The sequence below is a fragment of the Calonectris borealis genome, chromosome 2 (assembly GCF_964195595.1).
Source record: "Calonectris borealis chromosome 2, bCalBor7.hap1.2, whole genome shotgun sequence".
Taxonomy (NCBI): Eukaryota; Metazoa; Chordata; class Aves; order Procellariiformes; family Procellariidae; genus Calonectris; species Calonectris borealis.
In genome coordinates this window covers 43,262,996-43,283,381 of record NC_134313.1, presented here as the reverse complement: position 1 = coordinate 43,283,381, position 20,386 = coordinate 43,262,996, and the positions used below count along the sequence as shown (strand labels likewise).

Below are 20,386 nucleotides of genomic sequence, written 5' to 3'. Positions count from 1 at the left end.
GCAACTGGAATAACATCCACGAGGCAACGAAGCAGCCGGCCTCAGCTGGCGTAACACAGATGAGGCCCAGCACAACACTCAGTCATTTCTCATTGCACTGCTCTGGGGGATGCGGACTCCTTGTTTTACATTATTAAACCAGAAGTATACAGTATTGCACCGCTGTTGTACAACTCCAACAGATGAGAGGATGCTACAAAGATGTTGGGGTACATTTGTTTATAAACAAAAAAGCAGAGATGAACTCCAGTGCTGACTCCCCTCCATGCCCCTGATCTCCAACCACCAGCCATTTTAAAAAAAAAATCTCTTCTCACACCTGAAGCCAATTAGTAAATCTGTCCACTCTAATGACCATGGAGTAAAAGCAAATATATGAAACAACATCACTAGATGACTTTGCAGCTTCACCTCTATGGTTAATTCACCATCCGGGTAAGCCACCTCTGCTAAATATTTTCATTATAATTACGAGCTCTGTAGATCAGAACAAACAGCTCTTATGTAAGTCCATCTGTCGAAGTCTGGCAATAGGTTAAACTTGAAACCAGTTAAGTACAATATTCAACCCTTTTATTTCTGTGTCCATTTATTTAGAAAACATTCATTCAAGGAATGAAAGTTAGGATTCTTGGTACAGTACGAGGTATCATCTATGCTACCATCCACTCTTTTTAGCAGAACGAAAAAGAGAAAATACATACAGCTTTAGAATAATTTCACTTGCAATTACCTTAATCATATAGCCACTCAAAAAATCCACCATTGGAAAACCAATGCTAAAACAATACATTTTCTTACTTCCCTGATTATGGAGCTAGAATGATACCATGAATTTTTTTTATTAAAATTTTTAGAAAAGATATACTTTTGTAGGACCCACCTACACCGTGCAATTGTTTTAAGTAGCATCCCTAAAAATGGTATGACAGTTTTGTGTGGAAAAGGCTAGAATGTAAAGAACAGTGTCCTAGCCCAGCAGTGACACATGGGTATGATTTCCTACCACTCTGGGCATAAGCTCAAGTCACATCCATACAGCTGAGACCAAACAAATATTTAAGCCAGAATAGCAAAATGTTTTAGAATGGAGTGTAAACATAGTCAAAGAAATAGGATATACTGAGTGTTAACACTATACAAACAAGTATCGAAGTGCACTGGCACACGTGCACTAAGCAAGCACTTTTGAATACTTGCTGGTCTGCATAAGAGTTGCATTTATTGTAAAATGACATCAGAAACTGATATTCACCAGGTGCTTACCTATTCTCATATCAAAGCAGCTCCTCTTCGAACTGGACTGGGAGACCCCAAGCACCACCTTAGGCCTTAGCTGTAGGAACGCTGTATGAGCTCAGGCTGTACCAGAAGTAATTAACTTGGCACCTCACTCTCACCTTTTCTTCATTTTCACAAGAAGTGAGATTGGGCCAATAAGGGTCCACTGTGAAAAGTGCTGAACACTGTGATCCATTGCAACAAAACAATTTAGGATATAAATGAGTCTAAACAAGCATATGTCTTCCTAATGAAAGACTAGGTATTTTAGCCAGCATATGGGAGGAAGGAAAGGACGGCTGAAGCTCTTTTTTGTATCTTATCACCCTAAGAAAAATTAATTTAAGCACATACTTCTAAGATGCCTTCAATTAAGATGCAAGTAAGCCCTTGTACGATACGTAACATCTTATTTTTCATTTCTCATACAGAAGCTAAGTCTGATCACAGCTTATGCAAGGAAGGGATAGAATCATACCCAAAATAAAAGCAGTCACATTTTCACAAGGTAAGTTCACACATGATTTCAGCCTGAATCTAAAATCACAACCTGCCACAGACTTTGTCTTAATTGCCTATTTAAATATTGTGCATTCAACCTCTCTGACACAATTAGGTTTTTATACTAGGCTAACTATGGCTATTTCTCATATTTAAATTTTAATGTGTTCTTTAATTAATAAACAAAAGAGCTGCTTTTTTTATTAGGCTTTAAGTCACTTAAGTCAGCCTGAAGTAAAAAAGGCTGCTGTCTTGAAAAATATTACTAAAGCCTTCATAAATATCTGGATTTTTATTCTTCACTGAGATTTGGAAGCTCAACAATTTTTTCAAAATAGATCAGCCCCTTTTCAAAAAGGGCATATTCACTTATTTGTCATAGCATATAGTACTTTATTAAATTTAAAAATTGGAAGTTAAGTTGCTTTGTGTATTATCTACATGTGTAAAAACTATTTTCAAAGAGCAGCAACAGTGTCAATTTTGGAAAAACCGTTGTCTAAAAAAAACTACCCGTACCAAAAGGCTAGTAGAACTAAGCTTCAGTCTACTTTGCCAGTAAGTTTACAAAACAAAAGTCTGTATCTGTAGTTATGCAACATCTGAGGAGGTTTTTTGGAAAGGTGAACGTTAGCTAGAAGTCAAAAGAGGTATCTAGACATGCTCCACTACTGACATAAGGAGAAAAACCTCTTTCTAATCAGAACAGCAGTATGATGGAAGAAGTTAAAATGAATGTAATTAAGAATGTGGTTTAAACAGCCTAAGTTTATACTGAATAGACTTTGAACAGAACACATCTGTATTAACTAAGAATTTTAGCTTTCTTGAGGAGAGATGGGAAGCTTGTCTACTCATAATTCAAATAACAGTTACATTTTAACCTTCTGAAACCCTTCAGAGGGGTGCAGAGAACAATACAGACGGCTACATTTTTGCAGATAGAAGTGCACATATTATAGAGGTGCAAGAAATTATCATTTGATATCAAAGGGCCCATGTTCTGTTCTGTGTATACTGATTGACAAAGCACATCTTTCAGTAAAGTTTTGCAGACCCTGCTGTACTTCAAGCGCCACATGTTCTTCAAACTTGCTTAAACAGATGCGATTCAAATGGTCTCTCTCTATGTAAATTTCCACAAACCAAGTAACCACAAGCTGTTTGGGACAGCTCAAGAGCTTTCTGCAGAAAAGAGCGCGCCTTAACCTAAAAAACCAGAAAGTTATTTCCGGGGTTGTAGAAAAATTGCTGGTTTGTATCTCACGTTGTAAATGGAAACAACCAATCAACTTACTGCTTCTGTTAAATTCATTCCATATGACGCTGTCCAATGGAAAAAAAAAACCAAACAAAAAAACAGCTACTGAAGGAAGAGGCTGCTTCTATAGGCACAAACACCAAATGATGAACAAGTCCTACATTAGAGAAAAATCTAGCATGCATCTTCAACACTGTACGCAGAAATCAAGGACAAGAAGTAACTGTTAAAAACTATACAAGGAAACGTTGCCTTCTTTTAAAAAGGTATATGGAAATAATTACACTGATTAATAAAACACTGATATTCACAACCTATCTGAACTAAACTGGTTTACATCTTCAGGAAAAAAGTCAAAATAGTACAGAACATTTCTTCTTTTCTCTTAAAAAGCAGAAGGAGTGCCACACTGTCAAAGATAAACTGTTGCTGCATATAAATTCGTGTCAACCTTGTGCTTTCTGTTCAGGGGATATAGAACACAGGTCATGTTTCCTGCTAAATTGTTTAGAGAGTTATCAGATGCCTATACAAATCAACCTTTTTTCCTACCTAATTCATGATGGAGTTGCTACAACTACAGTAACAGATGTAAAAGGTTCCAAGAAGTTCCTGTGAGAACTACTTAGGTTATCTTATGAATCAATTTGGATTTTTCTTTAGTTCACCTACGTTCACAAATATACACTGTATATGCACCTTGAGGGTAAGAACTGCATGGAAACAGTCTGAAAAAATAAAACATGGAAACTGAGGTGCGAGGCAGTCAGTCCCCTTCCTACTTCCGGTTATTATTATTTCATTCTTTTTTAAATATCACCACTGAAGAAACCCAACGCACGATATAGTTCCCAAACCCATATCCAACTGCTTTGCTGTGCATCTTTCCCAGCAGGTTTTCACATCTGCTTCTTCAGACAGAGCATTTGGAGGCTACAAAAGCGTGACTTGTACTTCTCCATCAGTCAACTTTATTTGTGTGATGTTTTTTCCAGATCTGGAAGTTTTTCAATTAGTGCTTTATGGTTCATGTTGATACTGGCTATAAGTCCTCCCTCATTGCCATCTGAACCAGTGTAACTAATTTCTTCACCAGTCAGGGTAGTCATATGGCCACCCAATGCTCTCAACACTGCATTTCCAGCACATATGTCCCACTTCTTAATGTAGGTGACATGGATATACACATCAGCTTCTTCTTGATTCTTTTCAGCCACATCAAGGAGGGCCAACACTTTATAACCTAGAAGAAATGGGCAGAAGTAAAAAAAAAAAAAAAGTAGTTAAACCAAGTTTTCCTATTCATCACAAAGGATAAATCAACTAAGTGTAAGTAATATGCATATCCAAGATTTAGGAAAGTGATGTCATTAATTATATCATGCCATCCAGTATAAAGGCAGAGGCACCAATAAACTTTGTCTGCCCTCTGACCTGTAGAGAAAATTTGAAGAAGGAACTCTCCCCCTCCACCCCAGCCAAGATTTTTCCACTGTACACCAATTAAAGCCTTGGGTATTTGGGACACATTATTTTTAGACAGCCTTTACCTAATATGCTATATAGACTTATCTAGAGACACATTAAAAGAGCAAGACCAGAGACTCGAATATAGTTTTGCTCTTACGTTCACTTACTTACTTCTCAATCTCTGTATTATGCTGAAATCTACCTTTTTTTTCTTTGCTTTTTATTACAATAGAAGGAAGATGCATATACCACTCTTTAATGTAGCATGTCAGCCCAGGACATTCTCCTTTATCATACATTATGCAGTACAAAGTTATTGCTCAAAATAGTACTCTTTCTTTTATGGAATTTTTTCAATTTTTCAACTGTTCAACCAATATCCTTGTTTCATTAAACTGTTCCTTTCTTTATCTTCTTACACAGAGTCAAGCCCTGGAGAAGATCTACTATAATCAGTTACACTTTCCCTTCCTTTATCATAAGAAAACTCATTTAGATTCATTGTCAAGAAGCTATGCAAAATCTTCTTGACTAAACAATCTGTAAGGGAGCTCTAGCTTTCTGTATTAAAGACACAGAAAGATACATTTCCGTAAAATTCAAATTTTGCATGGCTTTTCTGAGACTTTAAAACAGCCATTGCTTCACACTAGTGCCTCACATATTTGCATTCTGTCAGTAACACGCACAAGGATATTGTGTAAGGTTACACAGTCTTTGGACTGAATATGAGGCAGATAAAGATAGACTTTAGCGACACTAGTTTTCTCTTTTGACATAAATACAAGAAATAGTACCAAACTTTAATGTCTTTTTTTTAAAACATTGTTTAATTAAATGTACGACTAGTTAACTAATAACCAACAGATTCTCTTCCATGATTCTGTATTTGGTCACACAACCCTTTCTACTCCACAGAGTCATCGGTGCCTTCAATGAACGCACATCAGTCAGCGTGTTCAACGGGCTAACATACTAACTTGTGAATAGCCTGAATTAAGTTTGCATGTAGGTTTCTATACACAGGAAAAACTGTGTCCCTATTGTCAAGTACTTGCTTTTAGGGATGTGAAGAACACAAAAGGTGAGAGGAAAAAAGAGGAGATGCCACAGTTACATCCTTTTCTCTAATAACAGCTATCCTGTTAAATCATTCAGAAGCAATAAAATGGATAGGATGCTTAAGGAACCAAACCTGCTCCACCAGCGGGGATTATCACAGTCTTATTTCCAAATGTCTGCCGTGCAACCTGCTCAACTTTTCCTGCATGGGAACGGGATACAATAATCCTTGGAGTTTTCTCATTGTAGGAGGAACGAGCTTTTACGTTTGACCCGCCATCCACCATTGCCCAGGCTACAAGAGAAACACAAATTCTGCTAAGATTTACAAAAGACAATCTCTGTTAAGTGTAAAGATAAAAGGATACTTATCTGAGAAAATGGAATTGATACCTCTGTCTTTATTTCCCTCCCTACTGTAAAGAGACAGTTCGGGCTGAGAGAAGGAAGGGGTGCGAGCCCACATGTGCACACAAGCGGATGAGAAAGAGAAACAGCCCCCCCCCACACACACACTTTTGTGCATATGGCACGATCCCATGCCTGACTATTCCTGTGTGGTACTTCCAAAAAAAGAGTAAGAGGGAAAAATCCCAAGTAGTAATATTTAGAACTTGCAATTGGAAAGCCACCAAAGTTAAAAGGATGACTGAGTCAGAAATAGATCCAATATTTCCTCAAATATAAGGAATATAGGAATTTGTTTTATAAGAACAAAAAGCCCTACTACCCTTCCAATCAGATAGCAAAAATGTTATTGAGTCTTTTTGTTCAGAAGGATAGTAATGCTAAGGAAGGAAATAGCTCAGGAGGATAGTAATACTAAGGAAAACATTTGATGGTGTATTTTGGAGGACTGGATTTACAATACACAACCTCCCACTTGTTTCATCATGAGGTTCAAAGCCAAGCTTGGTAGGTGGCATCCCCTACCTATTAATTTGACATTTACTTAGCAGACTAACCAGCAATTTCATCTCAGTAGAGGGCCACATTGTACGGCAACAGACTGAGTTTTGTATAACAACAATGCTGACTGCCCTTTATTGCTTTGTATTTGTGTGGTAGTATTAGGAACAATCCTGCTCAAAACATATTGGCATTTCCAGCTTGGGAAACGAATACTCTTAACGTAGAATGACAGAATTCATCGCATCTCATCTGATGCCATGTCTGAACGTTTCACACTTTGCTATTATTAAAGGAGATAAATTCTCAAAATTACAGTGCTAAAAAACCCCATTTCTTCAGACAGATGTTAATATTTAGAAAAATATGTTCCAAAAAACCCTAAGATTCTTAAAGCGTATTGGAATATAGCACATACTTAGATGACTGGAAATTAAGTTTATATTTAAAGACAGTAAAATATTTAGCAGAAAATATTGAGCATTCAGTGGGCAAAAAAAAGAGAACAAATAAAAAACCCACATTTATTCAGTCTTAGTTTCTGTGCCAGAGCTACTGCATAACTTCACAACTCTAGAGGTCAGTATTGCCTAAGCGAAAATGAGAACAGAAATTCTTGTTTCAAATATATTGTATGTAAGATGCGAATACTAAAACTACTTTGAAGCTTTCAGAAGTACATACACATTGCCAAACCTGCAGCCATCCTGACTGATACATCATTAATACTAAAGGATTAATTAATTCAGGCTTGTGGCATTAAAAGCATGTCAGATAATCAATAAGGCTATGCTAGACAGTCTTGCCTGTTACAAACAAACAGTTGCTATTAAGATCTTTAATCTGTCTTTGTTATTCACACTGAATAAACACCAGGTCCTGGGTATAATATCATGGACCCAAGTACTTCTGCTGAATGAGCAAAATACTCTTCTGCTAAAGACTAACAGCACACATAAGACTGGTCAGAAACTGTAGGTTTCGCTTTCTTTGGTTTGCTATAAACACTCCGATTGAAGGGATCTTAATTCTTACACATATTTTCAGTTAGTTTGTTTTAAATGCATCACTTTTACTTTAAACAAGGGCAGCATTTTCCTTTGTGGTTTTATAGCACAGAACACATTTGCAGCTCTAATTCTGAGGTCTACAACAGCGCTCTTTTGCCCCAGGTACTATTTTCTCATTTATACCTACAGATGTTCTCTCAAACATCAAATTTTAATTAACACTACAACTGAAGATGCTGGAAATACATGAAGGCATAAAGGTACCTGTATATGCTGAGAACGGCTTGTGTATCACTCCTATTACTGGTTTACCATTTACAGCCACGCAAACCATTGTCGTGACATACTGTCGAAGATCCTCTGTGGGCAAAATGAGAAAGTGAGCAAATTACAGCCAGATGCCAAGAACAAAAAAGAAAGCAGACCTGACATTATAGAAATGTTGTTCTTTGAAGACTAGTCTACATTCTGCCTCTTACAATTATGTAACTTCATTGTATTTTCAAATAACCTTGCAGTTTTCAAGAGACTTTAGAGACTTTTCAGTTTTCCAGCAATTTTCCTGTTCAGTAGATGCTAACAGCTGTGTCTTACGCAGCATGTATTTTCATGGAAATCTGTGCCCCTATATTCTCCCTTCTCTGCCCCACCTCCTGTCCTTATTGGTTCCAAGCTCGTAATTCAAAAACCAAAGAACATTCGCCTGAAAAGGTGATTGTATCAATGGAATATTTGCCAAAAAAAATCCCCATTTTTCTGTTTGTTCTGCAGTACTTACAGCAAGAATTTTAGTTGGATTGCCTTGAACTGCTTATGTGACATCTTAAAACAACTGAAAAAGGGGAAGATTGAATCATGCATGCTTTTTTGAAAAACTGTAACAAAAAATTTTTATATCAAGTTAAATAGGATATTCACTTAGTACTCCCTTTAAATAAATAAACAAAAAATATTCTGAGATATTTAGTGTTGCCACAGTAATAACTGAAATGAAGTAGTGCGTAATTCCAGCAGAATTCATAAAGGACAGTTACCATTTATTTTAGCAATTACTTAGTTGCGATGAATACCAAAGTCATTTCAGAGTCGGTATATATAAAAGTAAATGCTACGGTCTGATAATTACAGAGATTTCATTATGCAATTTGTTCAATTAAATCACACTAGCTTTGACATAACACACGCTAACAGCAGATGCCATTTTAAATACTTACTATTTTGTCTCCAGTATAAAAGGCAGACATCAGAATTATACACATGATTTGTCAACAAGAATCAGCTACCTGTGTATTCTTGTGTAGCATCTAACGGATCAATCCAGACAGTAACACTTTCTGCTGGAACCTCTTTAGGCTGTATTTTTTGTTTTATGTCTTCAGGAATACTGCGATCCCAAGACACTGTCTCCTGATCAGCTGTATCAACACGCTCTTCAGAGTTTATCTATGATAAGACAACAAAAGTAGTTGCATTAACTTATCAGATACAGTAACTGTGGTACTTGGGAAAATTACAGGTTTGCCCCTATCTTTTCTTTCTCCCTTCACCTCCAGCTAAAAGTGCATGAATTAGTCATTTGTCAGCAACTCACAAGCTATTACCATCATGTGACAAGCAATGGAAAACCACAATCCAGAATTTTACTGTGAACCACACCAGAGCTGGACACTGTTTCTTTGGCTGCAGCTCTTCCTACTGAACATTCTCACAGTATGAATCGCAGTTTTTTTAAATCAAAAGTTAAATGCAGTTGCTTCAAAGACTTCAAGCAAAACACAACTTTGGAGAGTCACGCGGTATACAGATATAGCAGGGGGTCTAATGCTCCATTTATACAGACCAGTAAATGCAGATTGAAATGTACAGGTATTTTATCAACGAATATTTTGCAGACTGTGGTATGACTTGAGGGAGTAGGAATCTGAGAATATATTCCTGCTTCCGGCATTGAGTTACAACTAGCAATTTAAGCAGCTCAACTGGATGTAACCATTACACAACTGTCAGATGAATGTTATTTTATAAACAAGTTAATAACATTCCGTATCTGCCTTTAGGGTAGGTTGGGCTAAGGACCTAAGAAGACCCATGAAGAACATTTATAAACAGTAGTCAAAGGTCACATTTAAACCTATTGTCACTTGCTGCCTAGTTTAATGAATTTTATTCTGGACCAGAGGGCATTTCAGTATGCTTAACAGAGTTTGGTCCAGTGGCGGAGCACACAGTCCCAATCTGTTGAACAGAAGAACGTTCTGCAAAACCCAATACAACATCATTGTGACTGCAGTAGCAAGATATTTTTTGGATCACAAAAGATGCAGTTATCACAATACACTATAGGTAATGATCTCTCATGTTACAAAATATCACATAACCTGGCAAGAAGAACTACTGGGGAAATACAGATCAACCTGCCTTAACCCATCCATACCAGCTTACTACCACTGCAAACATGGTTTATAGGAGAGCTGCAATGCACCTGGACATAAGTAGCACTAACAGGAATTTAGACAAATTCATCCCATTTACTTTTAGCATCTCAGTTACATTAGGAGACTAGTATTTCTATGCTCCTTCTACTGCCAATAAAAAGGAAATCATTGCTATTGTGCCTTTCAAGTTTCAGTCTGTATGAACCCTTCAGAAATGCATCACTCCACTAATTACTCAGTAGGACAATGATACTTATGGGTTAGATGTGTCAGTTATATGTCTGAACTTGAGTGTAGCCAATGTGGACTTTTAGGACATTTCAGAATATTAGGAACACAAGCTTTTTTTATTCTTGCTAACTTTAAAGGTGGCTTCCTCTAATATAATTCTAAAGGGATGACAAACTGACTAGCTCTGATGTCTAGTCAAGGCAAAATAGTAGGTGCACATGGGATGCAATGTGTTTACAACCTAGAACCACCAAATTCCCCTTACTTTGTACATATAGAGTCGAGACTGGTAGCTCAAATTCAGGTATCTGACTCCTAGAGCAGATAAATCCCCTCTGACTAAAACAACTTGTTATTACAGATGTTGTAGGCAAGTGACATTAAAAGCCAAGGAAAATAAAGAAACAATCAGACTACGTTCAAATGTTACAAACTTAGTACCACCAGGATTTTTACAAAATTCACATCATGACAAGAAAAGACATCACACACCTCAACTGTAACAGATTATTAGCAAAGGGTTAAGGGCCATCTTCTCCAAAAGAATTCAAAAAAAGAAAGCAGCAGAACTGCAGCAACTCCAGCCATACATCATAGCTGTTTTCTCACGTAAAACCAGTATTTGAAGCATTGTATGCCAAACACAGAGTCCTTGAAGTTGCCGTGACATTTACAAATTAAACATCTGTCACTGTACAATAAACCTGACGATTGCGCTTTCCCCTAGGGAAGACAGTCCTGCAAAGTCAAGATGACTAGTCCCACAGACTTGGCAGCTTCAACACAGCCCCTGGGCAGTTTAAGTTCCACTACAGCATATCACGCACCACCATAAAAAAACCCAAAACGTTTCCTCAACAGAAGGAAGAGGCCTCCAAAAAGTTAAAGGGTTGGAACCAATCCTCAAAAGGAAGAATATCTTGCTAAACCTGTTGTTACAGTACACTAAAATTAAAAGACTGAAGCTATCTGAAAGGTATTGTTTTCAGAGAAAGACCTCCTACTAGTTCAAATTTTGTAGCAGTGGCCACGACGTTGCAGCATTTATAATGATTGTGAGGAGCCTCTCCCAACAGCTGTGATTAGTCTGCCAAAAAAAAAAAAAAAAGAAAAAGGAGGAAAAAAAGGTAATAGTCATGAGATTGCAGAGCCATCTGGAGGGGCTGGGGTGGGGCAGGGGGCGGAATCAACTGGGTCACTAGTTCTTCCATTCATATAACCATTTACTCTGTAGCCTTGGCTGGATACTCCACAAGTCATAGTTCAAGCAGAAATTCACAGCCATTCCACCACATGCAGTTATTACATTTATTTATTGTTAAGAAGCTACATTATAGCTTTTGCAAGACATAGTTGCCTGAGAGAGGATCACCAACCCTTAACGCTGGGAACAACTTTTTTTTTTTTTCCCCTTCTTAAAAATGCATGAGACTATACCCTAGAAAACATGCCTTTGTGTTAATACGATGCTCCGCTCCTACTTGTCATTCTCATTTGCTGGAAGCCTCCATGGGCCACAACCTTACATTTCAAGCTTTTCTGTAGTGATATGGGTATGTTAGTTGACTGCATTCCCAAGTCTTCACTCAGAAATTAGGAGTAGCTATGGTAGAAAGACAATTAAAACACCAAATATTTCACACAACAGAGCTTGTTCCAGCAAGACACTCCGAGTCAATTAAACGGCTACGTTAGTGTAAATAATTATAAAGTTTGCATGCTTGCTATCATATACATAACTTTGCCTACTCCTAAGAGTCAGATTTAGATAGCAGCCGATCATGCAAGAACTTGAGACAGCAAGCAGAAGACAGAAATAAGTAGCTATTTGGGGTTAGCCACCTAATAGCCATAAGCTGTAAAAGCCCGTCTCAGGAAGTTCTGTAAGCTGCCCACCAACACCGAGCTGAACTACGTTTCAGCAATCTTCTCCAGTCATGCTTGAGGGGAAAGCCCTCCTGACAAAGAACTGCATCAAACACAGAGATTTAATAAAATATACATAAATCAGTGAACGGACTACTGCTGAAAGGTCAACAACAAAAAATTATTTTATAAATAAGGCAGTCTGGCTGCATCTCGCCAGTGCAGAGCCTCCTCAAAACGAGTCTGTGAGGTGCGGGAACCCTGTAATGGATGAGGCATACTGCTCGCCAGAGCCAGCAGCAGAGGTCAAACGGCAACACCGGGATCAGCCCACGGTGTGCCTTCCCAAACACCCAGGTGTTCCCAGCCTTCAGAAACCCATTGAACAGAAAACACTCTCCTCCAGCACGTTGGTGATTGGAATACAGATCTGCTCAGGGACACGGGAAGCTATCAGGAGTGTACTACAAACACGTGTGGATAAATGCAGTGCTCTGAACAATCAGCCAACAGTCCTGACCACGTAAGGACTTCAGGGAACCTCACAGTGGCTCATTGTCCTGTGCTGGGCTACTCCCTACCAGCACTTCACGATGTCTCTGTGGCAGCTCATCAACCCAACAAACCTACTTGAATACAAGATAGCTGTCTGTGGTGAGGTGAACAAACTCAGGCTTTTTCCTGGTTTGATAGACAGGACACACCTGTAGTTTTGCCTTTGAATTCACCCATTAAAGATAAATAAAATTGAAAAAATATATGTTAAAAAAAATTAAATAGAAGTTTCTGTTCAAACACATAAATGATTTTTTTTTAAATAAACATCAGTACATGAAAATGCAATGCTTTTCTTACAAAGTGTTTGGTGGTATGTGAATTTTATTTAAATTTATTACTCCCCCTCCTTCCCCACATCCTTACATATCCCAATATTCATTTTGCATTTTAATATGCAAATGATCCAATATCTTGAAAAAAGATGAGGTAGCACAGCTCTTTATTCCTTAGAGTGTCAATATCCCCATCTGATAATTAAGTCCTCTCAAATCCAAATCTCAGTGCTGTTTTATTAGAATAGAAAACAAAATGAGACCACCACAAATGCCATCCCACCTGTATTATAAAGAAGAAATACTAATTAAGCTACTGAAGGTAAAAACAAAAAAACCAAAACCACCCCAGTTTAGGTAACAACAAAAGTTAACATTCACTAGTCAGAATACGAATATAAGAGTATTCCACATATTACATTTCAATAACAGAGATTGGAACAGGTTGCCCAGAGAGGTGGTAGATGCCCCATCCCTGGAAACATTCAAGGTCAGGCTGGATGGGGCTCTGAGCAACCTGATCTAGTTGAAGATGCCCCTGCTTATTGCAGGGGGGTTGGACTAGATGACCTTTAAAGGTCCCTTCCAACCCAAACTATTCTATGATTCAATGGATAAGTCTATTGATTTGAGTGGAACCATGAAAATGAAAAGCCTGGAGGCCCAGACAAAATAGTGTGCACAGGGGAATGTTAGTAAAATATTAACAGATGTTTGACTTTGTTTTTCTGTTTCGTTAGGGCATTAACTCTGCATGACATACACAGCCACTTCATCAGTGGTTACACAACGTAAGCATTACGCATACCCAAGATTCAAACTTAACTTTGCCATTTGTATTCATGTGACAGGAGATGGAGGAAAGGAGCGGAGGCACAAAAGTAAATAAGTAAATGCAAACATTTACAAACAATAAACCAACAATGATTCTGATACCTTCTTACTGGCTGACTGAGAGATGTCCCCTGTGGACAGTGGGAAATATTTTATCACTATATGCACCCTCTGGACTAATGTCCAGAGGAACCAGTAAGAAGATACCCACAACTACATACCTTGAAAGGCATACTGACCTACTAGGTGGCTGCACAGGATTGTACTTGATTTGCTGTTATTTGATTATGCTTCAGAGATGTCACAACTCAGGGGAGAGCAGTTCAACCAGCAGCCTTTGGGCTTACCCCCGCTTACGGGCCAAGCCTCACGCCTCACCCCCCCAACCACTACCGTCACGCTGCTCCAAAGAGTGACGCCCACTACACTACAAGTCAGACTGTTTTACCTCCATTTGCTCAGCTTCTCTCTGGTTTTTCCCTCAAATATATCAGAGGTGAAAGCTGTCTCATCTTCTCACAGCATCTGCACATACACAAATTGTGTGAAGGAATCAGATGCCAAAACCTCTGAACGTAAACACCCACTCAACAAGTCAGGACGTATAAATATGCACAATAGGAGAGCACGCTCCAGGACAACAAGAAGCAGTCAAAGCACTGTATTTCCAATAACCGAGGAAAGTATCTAACTTACCCTGGTTACGAAACAGGGCTCCAAAATCTGCCACAGAAGGAAGGACTCACATTCACACCAAGACTTAGTTCACCTCCAGCCAGGACCACTCATGATCCTTCCCTTCCAACTTTTCAATTTGGGCGGGGGGGGGTGGGGGCGAGTAGCAGGTTTCATTATGAACGAAAGCTGCTTCCCGAAAGCTTATGTTACTTGACACTGAAAAGAATGCAAACTCGGAAATCAAAATATCACTTCCTTTTTTAAGTTTAAAATGCTTTTAAGCTTTAAACAATTTGAGTAGTAGCCTTGCCAGCAGAGTGAAAAATTCTAGTTTTATTCAATACACTGACATTTTTAAAGCCCGCTGCTTCCTTTTTAAAGGGTTCTTTTCCTCTTTAGATTACCACAACGTATTAGAAAGGAAAAAATGAGCTTTTACAGGTGATCTTCTTCATGTCTTTCAAAAAGGTTCCTCTTGCTAGGGTCCAATTTAGAACAGTTTTAGCAGGGTAGATTTTGTTATGAAAGGATAGAGAGGACCTTGCTGAATCACACGGTTCTCTATATAAATCGCTTGTTAAAAGGCAACAAAGTATAATAACAATATAAAATATATTTGCATACAAATGTGTAAGGTATAAAAATATATTACTATGTAAAATAATAAAAGGTACAAAAAATGCTGCTCTCATGTTGTAATTAATTTGAAATGAACACAACAAATACTTCTATAATAATGCCATGACACAGATAAAGGAGGCATGCATTTTTCAAGGCACAGAAGTCCAGACAGACAGAAGTTCTCCTCTACCATCAACTACATCTTCATTAATTTTTAATGACAACAAGAAGTCACTTCATGCAGGAACACGATGACAGGATGTGCAAAGAATATGGACAAGCCTAAATGTCAAAAAGCTTGATAAGTGCTTATCAAAACTCGTTACATGGCTTTGGTCATTAAGCCAGCAGGAAGCAGAGTGAAACAAACAGGTTTTCATAAATGGTAAAGACGTATCAGATGACAACTCTGCTTCTACTGACTTATGATGAATAGAAGTTGGTGAAAACAACAAAAACTCAACAGAGGGAATCGGCAGAGATCACAGAATTCACACAGTTTACACCAGTAATCTGTTGAAACAACTAGAATTTAAAACCAGTAAAAGTAATAAAGTCATTAGCTCAGTAAATGGCAAAATTCTCCACTACAGTTCTGTACAGATGCAAGTCTAGCAAAGAGAAAGGGATGACTAGCTGGTCACAACAGTTGCAACACTACTTTTCATTTTAAGAAAACAGCCAAATAAGGCCAGACTAGAAGTCTACCAATACAATAAATAACACCGAGAAAACTTTCGCTGTTTGTGAGTGGCTACACTACTAAGAAACTCAAATCTTCTGATGCTCAGCTGACAGATTAAACACCCCTCATACACACACAAGCCAAATGAACTACTTGTAATTACATCTGAAAAGATAATCATAGAACTCATTACCATAAAGTTACATGCTTTAATTTCATTTTAGGTAAAGAGCCAGCATAAGTCATCTAGCATCAGTTAAAACCCCTGTTAAGAGATGCATCTCCAGACAACACCCGTTAATGAGATTTCAATTAACGTTCACACTTCTTGCTTTACTTAGAAACCTGTTGGCAGTTGCTAATATTATCCGGGTCAGAACGTTAATTTTGTTAAAAACCCTAAGACCTGAGGATGCCATTCTCCCAACATTAAGAGACAAACAAATTACTGAACTTACTCAGCAAAGCACTGAAATCCTTGTGAAGTTTAAGTAGCATTTTGTTTTTTAAACCTACTTCTTTAACATATCTATCTTTCCTACAGAATCAGTATCAGATGCAGAGCTTGCCACCTCAGATGAAATTCCAGTTTTCTAAGTATGATAGTTGGTCCTATGGTCAGAAGCTTGTAAACAGCAGGTTTAAACCTAGAACGTACTTCAGGTAGCTTGATAAAAAAGGAGTGCTTGGAGACATTAATCTTCAAAAAGTGGAATTAATTTAGAAGAAAATCTCATTAAAAGTAAAACTGACATGTTCTTAAATTTCCATTTCAAACACTGACACCCGATTCCAGCATTATCATGCACAAACTTGAAATGCAGTATTTATCATCTGTCTTAACTGGGAAAGAGATAGAAGAACGTTTGGATTCAGGGCAGTGGCAAGACAGATGAAAAGATGCTTGAAGAGAAAGACTGGGACAGAGGAAGACTTGATTTCCATCACAGTCACAATAAAAAAAAAGAAGCAGCAAAGGATATTTCTCCACTCAGTATTTACACTAGAAAACAAGACATATAGCTGGTGCAACTATAGAACATAAATCAATGCACTGGTCAAAAATAAGCCTAAACAGCTGAAAATGAAAGTGTAGGGCAGAATTCATTCTGGCAAATAAGACCGAAGTCTCCATCCTGTAAAATAACACTAGTATAGTGCAGAAGCAAAACAGCAGAATTGTGTGGGTCACTTTAAAATTGGCTTTTTCATAGTTGGATGACAGAGGGATTTTGGCCAAAGTGCTAGTTTAAAGAACACATCTTCCTCTGTCAATCACTCCTGAGGATAATTAATAGATAATTTCCTTTGCATTATAGGCATATCTTGCCATTCAGTTTTTGTGCTGGTTTGTTTTCTTCCTGGCTGCAGCATTTGGCACCAATTTAAATGTTGAGGTACCCCTGTTAGGCTCAAGGACACCACAATGTGAGTAAATCAGCATTTTTCATAAGTTTACTCTTGGAATTCTTGAAATTCCTTCAGTTTTTGACAGCTTTTGTTAGCAGCATCTTCTCTAGCAAGAGGAGAAGAGGGGGTTTATTTGACTTTAGCATTGCTTTTTTATTCTGGAGCATCCCTCTGTACAGGGGGATATAGAGGTGTAAAGTATGATGCTTCTTACAAGATGCAGTCTTATACTGCCTCACATGAAAGGTGTCTCAGGAAATCCCCAGTAATCCTCATATTCACACTAAAACTGCAGCAGGTCTGTTCTATGAAACAGTAGCAGTTTTAGATGTGTTGTGCTGAAGGTACACATGAAGGATTTGCAGATTGAGATGAGACCTTGTCTTCACACCTGAGAAGTGTATAGTGCCACATGTATATAGTAAAACAAAGGTTTTATTTTGGCTTGGACAAATGTCTATGAATACATCTTCACCATAGTATAGACTTTAAGAGGCAGCATGTCTTATCAGTGTATTTTGGATTTTTTTAAATCCCAAAGTGGATTTTTTTAAAAGCCGCATGAGATAAGCTGTTATTATCCAGATCATGTACTCAGAATACTAAATATCCCAGAGCTGATCTGTCAGATTGAATGACTTTAGATCAGCTGAAAGATTTGTCAAACAAACTCTTCCCTAGTCATCCTCAATGATCAAGTTCAGTCAATCTAAGGGGGGTGGGAGAGGGGCAAAGACATATGCCTGATTTTTTTTCCAGTTCCACAGGTGTACACACACATTTTTGTCTTCATGCTGTGTTTGAGAACACATCTGCACTTTAGAAAGCACCATCTATTTTTAAAGACTAGCAGCACAAGTCAACTGTAAGGAAAATAAAAAGGAGTACTGAAGTTTTTTAAAAGTATATGTTCAAAGTTAACGCCCTCTGAGAGGAAGAGGCACAAGTCAGACTGCCACTGCTATGCATCCCAGGCACCGGAGCAGAGTTTACGCACGTGACCGCAGACACCGAACAGGCAATACAGTTCACTGAACCCCCAGCCTTCTCTAGAAGCACGGACAACTCTTATATCTAAACTAATGAAATCCTTCCATCTGTGGAAGGGGAGGAAGTGTACAGGTTTCAGCCAGTGATACAGGTATGCTGTAATGCCAAGCCCCGTGAGGACACTGAATAGCAAAAGAGAACAGGGCACAATACTTTTTCTTCCTTTAATGTAGGGCCTGCGAAGGTGGCTTGCCATTGACAGACAAGCCAGCAATCTTCAGAACATAACCTTCGTAATGCTGTAGAGGAAGATTAATCACATATCAAGTTTATTTCCGATATTGAAGAATTTCGTGTTCCCTTTAGATTTCATATTCAATGGGTTCTCTAACACACACACACACACAAAAAACCCACAGTACAAAAAAACCGCACACCACCCTGAGGAACTTCCAGAACAGCCACTGAAAACTCACCGAGTAGTAACTAAACTTAACCAAAAAATAAACTTAACTACACTACTTTTTCTCTCAACCTATCCAGGGAAAGCATGCAATCATCACCTTTGAAATCCAAACTTAGGGTTTTCTATCCATTTCAAATGACTGTAAAAGCTAAGGAATTTAACATCAAGAGACTGAAGAGAAGTGCGAAAAAGCAAAAGTGGAAACAAAGCTGACAACAAGCAAAAAGCCTCCAAGAGTAGTTCTGGTTTGGGTGCAACCTCAAGTGTTAGGCACAGATTTCAGAGGCAAATGAGAGCAGAGGGAGGTGTACACTGCTGAAAGAAAAGTAAATTCACTTTGCCTACGTAGGCGGCGATCTGTAGCGTGACACAGCTGTTAGCTTACCTGCTGTCCTAAAGTCACAGGAGCTAGAAACTCAAGATATTGTAACACTACTCTTCTAAACCTCAAGTTCTCAACCCCTTCTCCTCCCTCCTGGCTCTCCCTATAACTTAAGGCAGGAAGGGTAACTGGCAGGAAGGACAAGTTAAGAAAATAACAGCGTTGCTAATCTCAGCACCATAAAAATATGCAGAATTGGCGCTGTGAAATTACCTTTATCCTGAAGGAGAGAAAGCATAATTCCCCCCTCATGTCCGTATCATTTCAAACGTATAGTTTCACCTTGCATGGCTTCGCTTATGCGTGATCCAACTCCTTCCCCTGCAACCCAACACCCGCGGCACGGCCACAACACCAGCGAGAGGGGAAGGAAAAACGGAGAACCCGGGCAGTATTTCCCCCCGGCGGTTACACAGCGGAGCGGTGACACGTGTCCTCCCCGCAACGGCCGAGCCCGGCGGTTGGCCTCAGGCCGCGAGGCGGCCGGTAACGAGCCGCCTAGCGCCGGAGCGCTGCACCGGGAGGGCGCCCGGCCCCGCAGCAGCCGCCTCACGGGAGGGGGCCCGGCACCCACCTGCACGGCGGGGAAGGCGCCCTTCAGCAGGTAAAACATCCTGCGGTTGGAAAGGAGGTCGCCGCTCGTCAGCTGCTCCTCGGCCCCCTCCCGCGTCTTCCCCTTGGCCTTGGCGTTGAGGACGTTGCCCTCGCGGACCCGCTTCACCTCCTCCCCGCCCCTGACGGCGGCCAGGACGGACACGGCCAGCAGCTCCCGCAGGTCTACGGCGCCGGCGGGCGCGGAGCCGCGGGGGGTCTCGGGTCCGCCGACCGCCGGCTCGCTCAGCATGAAGAAGGCGAAGCGGCCGGCCAGGAAGCCGGAGTAGAGGTGGTAGAGCACGCCCAGCCCCAGCAGGCAGAACACGGCCATGCCGAGCGGCGAGAGGCGGATCCCCATGGGGGCCATGGCCGCGGCGGGGGAGGCTCGGCAGGGCGGGCGGGCAGCGGTGCCGGGCGCTCACCACAGCCCCATGGCGCCGCCGGGGCGCACCGCTCCGCTCCCTTCCCTTCCCTCTGCTGCCGCGGCGGCAGGGCCGGGCCGGGCCGGCTCCACGCTCCCCAGCGGGCCGGTGGGCAGGCAGCGCCGTCTGTATCCGGGTCAGGCGGAGGCGGGGCCCGCCGCTCGCACTGAGCATGTCCCGCCGCCCACTCCCCCCTCCGCGGGCTGGGCTCGGGGCATAGTGGTTGTGCCCCTGCGGCAGTCCCGGCAAGGGGCTGGGGGGGGTGTCCCTTCGTTTCCTATTGTAGGCATGGCTGATAGCACGCACCGCTCTTCGCCTGATGGTGCTGCTGAATGTGTGGATTTGGGTGTGTTTGCTTCATCTCCTTCTAGGCAGCGGGTGCGCGAGGAGCGCGCACCGCCGGGCGGCGGCGGGTCCGGTGGAGCTGTCCCTGCCCGCCCCTGCCCGC

The 20,386-nt window shown here is 40.3% G+C and overlaps 1 protein-coding gene across 1 annotated transcript; it reads right to left on the bottom strand.

Moving 5' to 3' along the window:
- Nucleotides 1-202: 202 nt before the first annotated feature.
- BPNT2 (3'(2'), 5'-bisphosphate nucleotidase 2) lies at nucleotides 203-20,083 on the bottom strand. The gene is made up of 5 exons (XM_075141816.1): nucleotides 19,497-20,083; nucleotides 8,778-8,937; nucleotides 7,759-7,854; nucleotides 5,709-5,870; nucleotides 203-4,286 (listed from the first exon to the last, which is right to left on the bottom strand). The coding sequence occupies exons 1-5, from the start codon at nucleotides 19,881-19,883 to the stop codon at nucleotides 4,015-4,017; spliced, it is 1,077 nt and encodes a 358-aa protein (XP_074997917.1). The 5' UTR covers nucleotides 19,884-20,083; the 3' UTR covers nucleotides 203-4,014.
- Between the last annotated feature and the right edge of the window lie 303 nt (nucleotides 20,084-20,386).

Coding starts and splice junctions, on each gene's coding strand:
- BPNT2 (XM_075141816.1), bottom strand. CDS start 19,883: ATGGCCCCCATGGGGATCCGCCTCTCGCCGCTCGGCATGGCCGTGTTC. Junction 5,871..7,758: donor GCCGTTCTCAGCATATACAG/GTACCTTTATGC, acceptor TTTCTCTTGTAG/CCTGGGCAATGGTGGATGGC. Junction 4,287..5,708: donor AATCCCCGCTGGTGGAGCAG/GTTTGGTTCCTT, acceptor CATTTCTTCTAG/GTTATAAAGTGTTGGCCCTC.